Raw genomic sequence first — 8,382 nt, 5'->3', positions numbered from 1 at the left:
TGACAAAAAAAAATCGGATCAATATTTCATTAAGGCCATTGTACCTTTTCTAGGATGAAAAGTGGCTGAGATAGTTCTTAGCTTTTTTTAGCAGTATCTGTTTTGTTGCTCTGACCCCTGGAACAAATGTGTCTTACCTGCAAGATCGCTATTCAGTGAAATATCACTGAAAAACCATATTCCATTTTCATTTCATCAAAATATATCCAGGTTTTCTTGCAAAGTTCCAACCATTTATTGAAAAGTGCAAACCATTGCTAATTTTTTTGTCTCTTTATTTTACCAGGGGGCACTGAAGCAAACTGCTGTCCCACCCAACTGTCCTTTGAGTTCAGCCAATGTAAGGAATCAAACTTGGAACTTTCTACTATCAAGCCATAATGAAAGTAAGTATCAATTGGTGGTTTGAATGTTCTTGTTGAAATCTGTAATTGGTTTTGTATATGAATAACAAGGATAACCATAAAACTGTGATAATGCTATCCTGCATTTATTCCCATATGCCAGAAAGAAAAATCAAAGTTTACATTCAGTAGATGTACTATAGAGCCACTAAAACATTCATGAGAAGACAGCATTTTCAAGGAAACAATGTAACAAATATCCATTTTTCATGTAAACCATATAGATTCTGCAGATTCAGTTACCCTTGTCAGTCCATTTACATGTGAAAGCACCATGAGAATCATTTTTGTGGTAAACTGAAATCAAAAGGTAAAAAGTGAAGCAGTCATTTCAGAACTTCAAAAGAAAACACTGCATTGACACGGTAGCTTACTCTTCCAAATGTTGGCATTGAAGTTTTACTCTGGCTACTAAGTCCCAAAGTATTCCATCTGCAAAGCAAGAAGCAAATGTCCACTCTCTCAGCACTCCAGTTGTACATTCAGTGTTAAACTATAGCACGCAGAAATGTCTTTTTTTTAAATATAGAAAACTGTTCATGTAATGCTCTCAATTCCCTGTCAACAAAGCTTGGTCCATTTACTGATGTAACCATTAAGCAACTGCACAAGGTATCTACTTCAAGCCAGTTCATTTTACAAAAGTCATATTCTACAAAAATAACCAGTATGACCAAAACAAAAAAAACAAAAACTAAAATTAGAAAGTGAGGTAGTTAACAAAATTTCTTCAAGTTCTGGGGCCCACCCTCCCCACTTTCCTCATATGCTACACGTGGGTCTCCTTTGGCTAAAGCATAAATGGTGTACCATCCACAAATCAAAACATGCTACTTGGTTAAAACTAACCAAAAGTAGGCAATGTTTTAATTGATCAAGAATGCACTCTTGTTTTATCAGAATGAAGCTAAGAAAGTCAAAACACCCCAGTTAACTGTCTGACCTTTTGGATTCTCCAACCGACTTTAAAAATAATGATTTGATAAACAAAAAGTCACACCATTCTTTCTAAACTGGGTGGCTCCTGCATTCTCCAGAATTCAAGCTGTCACAATTGTGAAGATGGTCAAAAATATCTGGATTTATAAAAAAGGTTGCATCTCCTTCCTTCTTTTCTCCTCCCACAATCCACTCTGATGTTCTAAACCAAATTTGTCCCTTTTTAAAAAGGCACCAATTTGGTCTGGATTAGGATTCTGTTGATACTGCTACCCTGTGTACTTTGTCCAAGTAGCCACTTTACATGGTAGCTAACACTACTTGTCTGGAAAGCTTTATAGCTGACACCAACACTGTCCTCACCCATTCTTTCCAGCAGGTATAAATCGCATGGTGATCAAGACTCAGGACTGGTTTTATTTGTCGCTTCTACCCAGAAGCGATGATGCCCATTGTTGTCCTGTAATTACTACTGGTGCTGAAAAGAAAGTCAGCTAAGTTGTTCTTCTAAACCCCCATTCAACTTTTTTTTGATTTGGTTCCATAAATGGCAGAGCACATGCTGCCTGAACAAGAGTGTGCTTGAATTTAATCCCAAGTAAAATTAACTAATTTAACTGAAAAAGTAGTTCTCTAAATTTGCCTTTTTTCTGGGGTCTCACTTAAAACAAGAGTTCATTCAAGACTTCTTTAAAGCAACAATTGTCATTAGAAATCTAAACAGATGGCACCAAGTGACATTCTAGAACAATTACCCGCATAAATGGTTTTAATGTATAAACAGTAAATACAATTACACACATTCTCAAAGACAAATCTCTATATAGTAGTTTATGGAAATGATTCATTTCAGTTTCTACTCATTATTTCAAAACTAGCCCTAATAACAGAATTTATTTCAATCTTTGGATTTTCATAAGGATTCTGTAGTAAAAATTCATGAGAAAGAGCTGTACACTTCAAATATTGTAAACTCAAGTTAATATTGTAAACGCTTCACTTTGCAAGACCCGCTTTATTATTTTATTCTTTAGATAAATCCCAGAGTTTTATACAATAAATTTGCAAAGCAATGATTGTACTCATAACATAAATTCAGGAGGTACCAAGCAGTTTTGTTAGAGACAGCTACAAGTAAAACAAAATCTATTTTACATTTTTGGGGATTATGAAAAATAGCACATATTGAGGTCTGTGGTTGCTCGTCATAAAAGCTAAAGACTAAAATTTACTCTACTCTGAACAGATGCTACAGAATGTCATTTTTCTTTAAACTAACAGCTATTTTGCCTTCTTCCACAAAATGGGGGACGGGAGGCAAAGCAACACTTTCAGAACTAGGTTTCTCTTCTTCAGTGATTGCTGGACCAATGCCAGACTGGGATGCATCCACTTTGGAAACTGTAGTGCTGGTGCTCACAACAGAACCACTTGCCATACAAACTGTGATAGGAATACCACCATTTTGAATCACTGAGATCTCATTTGATTTCAAAGCTAAGCCATTCGTAAGTACAGTGGTATATTGGTTCCAGATGGTTGGTTCAATGTTTGTTGTAGGAGCCATCAGCTCCTTCGGGAGCATTTCTGAAATCTTCTTTGGATCATTTCCAATCAGTATCATAGGACTATCCAGCGAAAGACGTCTTCCACGTCTGGCTGAATTATTCCACATGTGCGTTCCAACATGGACCTGCAAAACAAAAATAAAATACACCTTAGTTGTTTACCATTAACCTGATCAGGTTGTGCAACCCGACTTCAAAATCTTAGCATCAAGCATTCCCTAGTCAGAATTAACTGAAGTTAAAATACATATTAAGAGTTTCCTATGGACTACAACATTCTTCTTTCACCTCCCTTCCCAATAATCATATATACTGATCAATTTCCATATTAACTACATCAGTTAGTGTACTATAATCAACAATAATCACTACACCCTTGACTCACTGAAAAGGCTTTTTGGAGCCACAGGGGACTGGGTAGGGAGAGAATGGGTAAAGCATAGCCAAGGATCGGAGTAGGTGAAGACAAATAAAGATCGGAGATGTTTTTGTCAAAAGGATTCATATACAAGTATATGAATAAGCTTAAAAAAGGTGGCAAACTCACTGTAATCTGAGGGCTTTGTGATCAGTAATGAAATGCAGTTGCTTTTAGGCAACTTCAAATGAGTCGTACAATCAGACTTTGAGTGGGTAGAAACAGTAGTTTTCTGTGTTTACTTTCTATTACAACCAAAATCGTGGACCAATACATTTGAACCAAAATTACTAGAGGTGACCTCAGCATAATAACATTCAATGCAATTAGTGTGTGTGATACAGGATGAAGTCTATATTAACAAGAGAGAACAAAACTTTCTGGATTATGTCCAAGCAAAGGACTATGGAGAAGGGAATGTACAGGTCAGGAAAAAGCTTTGCAAAGGGCAGAATCTCATTATCAACAGAAGTTGGCTTTGGTGAAACTTTCATGCCTGTACAGCGTGGCTGACCTACAACTCCTTACTCAACATCCAAGGCACTTTCAAACACTGGAGATCAATAAGGAACAAAATCTTTTTAAAAATTCTCTCCCTTTAAGCACTGAATCAAACTCTAGGGCCTCTGCCAAAAACACACTGGAGATTATTTATTTTAGCACAAACCAGAGATCAAACCCATGCCTTATATATCCAAACTTTCCAGTTTCATATATAAAGGCTGTGCATTTTACGCACTGAAATACTGGTGTAAAAATCTGCCCAGATTTTTAATGAAAGTGTTGTTTCAGCATAATACAAACTAGCCTCTTGTGTTCCAATTGCTGTTGCAAATAGTGGCCTGGATTTTGCAATAACAGTAACATCTACAGTGCTCACTATTACAATCAGAAAATCTGACACCAACCTCTGCAATACACATATACGTTCCTGAATCAGAATTTACTTTCAGAGATATCCTGCCCCTCCACAGGGTGCACTGCAACAGCCCTTGCAATAACACAGCACTGAAATCACAGACTAAAAATTGGGCCCTTGCCACCTAAATTCCCAGAAGCAAGTTAGAGTGATGCATTCAAGAGTATGTTTATTCAGATGGCATAATAAGTGATAGTTGTTGCCAAACATCCCCTCTAGACCAAAAAGTCTACTTTTACATGTATTGCTTCAATCAGTTAAAAATCAAGGATTTTAAAATCTTTTCTACCTCATCACTTTTAATCCCATCTTTCTTTCATAAAGTTTGTATTTTGTTTTTCGGACATTACTGAAATCTGCTCTATAGTTAAAGTACTTCACAATTCTTCAAATCTGTGTCGTTAAGAAGTCTGGCTCTTTTTTCGTTCTGCTCAGAGAATCTACTCTATCCCTGCGGAAGGCACTGCGCTGGACTAATGCAAATTTACACTGGATGTACTTTGTGGGCACCTGTCAGGGAGAAGAAGAGCAGGTGTCGCTCCTTCTCCACTGACTGCCAAAATCTGGGCCATTACTTCGAATTTAATATTTACTGTAGCATTTTTCTCTCAATCTGAACAAGTTACCTTGAGATTTCCTTTCGTTGTAAAAGCTCTTCCACAGATGGTGCATGCAAATGGCTTTTCACCAGTGTGCGTGCGTTCGTGAATCTGCAGAGCACTTGCTGAGGAGAAGCTCTTTCCACAAGTAGGGCAGTTGTGTTGCTTAGGTGTACGACGGGGTGGAGGTGCCAAAATAGGTGGCATGATTGGAGCCACAGCTGACGGGGCAAGAAACTGTGCAGTGGTTCCTGCTGGTCGTTCTCCATGGTCGCTTACTTCCACTTTAATCAGACAAGGAGGAGCCCTGATAAAGGAACCTGCAGGAACTTGAACAGCACCTAAAAACATACAATGGTTTTTCACTGTTTAGTCTAATAGGGTTGTAAATTATACATGGTGGATCCCTTACTCATTTGCCATGCCAGACTTCAAGATCTCAGCTCTAAATACTGGTATTTTATAACTAGCTATTCAAACGAAAAAGGAGCAAAAGCAGCCAAGTTTCGGCAACCAGAAGCACAAATACAAATCCACTCATTCATTCCTTCTACACTTGTAACCTGTCCAGGCAAAAGACTGTTGAAATATATTGTCAACGATAGATAGATCACTTGCACGATCACCTGTGAAATTGGTGAGGATTGAATACATTGCTCAACATATAGGAACTCCAACCCCAATGTCCTGCCCTCAAAACTGAATCTTCCTAAAATAGCCCATGATACTTAAAATAAAATGGTCTTTTAAGAATGAAAATGTACAAAAATGGGCACATTCATGAACGTAATGTTAAGAAAAACGTTTGCCTCTCCATAAATGCTCATTTACATTGTGAATTTCCACTCAGTTATGTGAGAAAGTGAAAAATGAGAAAGCTGAAGTTCTACTTCAAAACAAAACTTGGTCCTAAAACTACCAACAGACAGCACTCTTGTGTGAAATGATGAATGGGTAAACAACACTGAAACAGAGCAATCACCTTCTACTATTTATTTCTGTAGAATAAAGGCTCTTAAAAGCATTAGCAGTTTGCAGTGATGGGGGCATTGCATATTTTAAAGTAGGTAAAAGAAATAGATTAGCAGGAATTAGTCATCATTCCACAAGTAAAACTGACCCTTTTCTTAGTGGATTGAAATTAGTCATCTATCTTCCAACTCCCTTTTAAAACACACTCACACTCATTCCTCCAAGCTTGTCACCAGTAAATAGAATCAAAAACACTGGGTGCAAGATGATTATAATTCATACAATAAGAGTCCTTTCATAAAGAGCCCAACAAGCACTAGTCAAAGAAATTGCCAGTGTCAAAGACAATACACCACAGTGGATTACAATTTTCTACTGACTAACCGGAGAACAAGTTTCTAAAATAAAAGCGAACAAGGGACACCCAAAAAGTTGTATCCGAACCTCATAGGGGTGGGGGACATCAATTAAAGTTGGAACTGGACCGGAACCGTGGCTTTCTCTCCACAGATGGTACCAGACTAGAGTTTCTCCAGCAATTTCTGCTTTTTACTAAACACATTTTTGGATTATTCTTAATAGAGATTTAATTAAGTTATTATGCAGCTAAACAACCAAGCGATGACTCAAGTCTTTTATTACATATTCTATTCAGCTGGTCAAAGCATTTAAATACGTTGTGTGCTATATTAACTTTTATTATTGTCTGCAATTTTCAAATAACTAGGACTTGGACGAATATAAAGATGGAGAATAATATTTTGAAATTGATACCTGAAAGTGATGGAAGGGTTTTCAGGTAATTTAGATTACCATAATGCTATCAAATTAGGTTCAACTTACTTAGGATTTCACCCCCAAAATGTATGTACAAGCTACTTAAATGCAATTTTAAAAGTAGAGAAATGCACAGACCAGCCCCCACCATAGGTTACAAATGAACTAAATAACAGTATATTTGTTTTGGGACAATGGAGTTGATTAAAAAAGGTGGGTCTTGAGTATTTGACGCTATTATGATGGAATAAGTTTTCAAATTACATGCAAGAGGCAGCTCAAATTTACAGTAAAAATTCCACTCCTAAAGCAGCTCATTAGATTAGCATACCATTCACAGCAAGTAAAACACTGAAAAATCTTAACTGTTCAGATTTTCTTCTGTGGGAATTATGAGCAAGGGATGTGTTCCCCATCCCTTAGGCCATTACAGAGGTCAGTTAAGAGTTAAGCATATTGTGTGAACCGAACAGCGGAATATGCTTAAAGAAACATTTAACGCAATGCAGAACAAGTTTGTTACCGGGGAGGGGAGGGGTGTGTGGGGGCTGCATTTCACAGAAAAACACAGAGATAAAAAGGGACAGCATAAGGAAAAAAAAAGGGGTTACAAAATGCAGAAAGAAAGCACAGATCTTAACAAAATGGGATATATACAAAGACCAGCAGATGACTACAGAGCAGCTTGTAGGAGCTAAACAAGGATTATGGAAGGAAACTTGCCAGAGACATCAAAATCAATAGGAAATTTTACAGTTACATCAAGAGAAAGCAGGTAGTCGGGGAAGCAATGTTGGATAATTATTTTGCCGAAGTATTTACAGTAGAAAAAGGGAGGATAGCTTGTTAGAAGTCCTGAGGAAATTAATAGTCAGTCAGGGACAGGACTGAATAAAAGGAAAGCAATGATAAACATCAATACTGAGGAAACTAGTGATACAAAAAAGAATGACAAATGCCCAAGACCTGAACGTTTCCATCAGAAGATGTTAAAATGAAATAGGGGAGCATATTGTAGCTACCAACTATAATCTTTCAGAGTTTCCTAGACTCAGGAATTGCCGTTTGGATTGGAAAATTGCACATCACTCCATTTTTTTTAAAAAAGGGGGAAGAGAAAAACTAGGGAATTATAGACGAGTTTACCCAACATCTGTGCTGGATAAATTTTTGCAGTCTAAAAATCAAAGATAGGGTAACTGAACACATCCAAAGTTTTCAGTTAAGCAGGGAAAGGCAGCTTACAATTCATGACAGGTAGGTTACATCTGACAAACCTATTTAAACTTTTGATGTGGTGACTGAGGAAATGGATGGGGAATGTCTTTGGATGTTGTTTATACCAACTGCCTTCTGGAAGCCAATAAAGTCCTTCATAGGAGACAACATTAACTAATGTGGAAGCCCACATAATTGAGGGCAAATTACTGACATGGTTGGGAAACTGAATGGCAGGCAGCAGAAAATAGGGATAAGAGTAGATACTCCTATATGCAGGATGTGACTAGTGGTGTCCCACAAGAATCTGCGCTAGGGCCTTAATTATTCACGTTCATAGAATCCATACAGTGTGAAAGCAGACCATTTGGTCCATTGAGTCCACACCGACTCTTCAAAGAGCAAATAACCCCTCCTCCCACCCACAACCCTGTATTCCCCATAGCTAATCCACACAGCCTGCATATCTTTGGACTGTGGGAGGCAACTGGAGGAAACTCTGCAGACACAGAGAATGTGCAAACTCCACACAAGCAGGTACCCGTGGCTAGAACTGAACCCCGGTGCC

The 8,382-nt window shown here is 37.7% G+C and overlaps 1 protein-coding gene across 4 annotated transcripts in view; it reads right to left on the bottom strand.

The window, feature by feature from the left end:
* Positions 1–469: 469 nt before the first annotated feature.
* sall4 (spalt-like transcription factor 4) overlaps positions 470–8,382 on the bottom strand; it is a 46,103-nt gene continuing 38,190 nt past the window's right edge. For all 4 annotated transcript variants that reach the window (XM_072556525.1, XM_072556527.1, XM_072556526.1 and 1 more), the window contains exons 3-4: positions 4,875–5,188; positions 470–3,036 (exon numbers count right to left, since the gene is read on the bottom strand). In XM_072556525.1, the coding sequence (XP_072412626.1) occupies positions 2,593–3,036; positions 4,875–5,188 (758 nt within the window). In that variant the 3' untranslated portion in view covers positions 470–2,592. The remainder of the gene's footprint in view (positions 3,037–4,874; positions 5,189–8,382) is intronic.

The sequence above is a fragment of the Chiloscyllium punctatum genome, chromosome 37 (genome assembly GCF_047496795.1).
Source record: "Chiloscyllium punctatum isolate Juve2018m chromosome 37, sChiPun1.3, whole genome shotgun sequence".
NCBI classification, from domain to species: Eukaryota; Metazoa; Chordata; class Chondrichthyes; order Orectolobiformes; family Hemiscylliidae; genus Chiloscyllium; species Chiloscyllium punctatum.
This window is presented reverse-complemented; position numbering and strand designations above follow the sequence as displayed.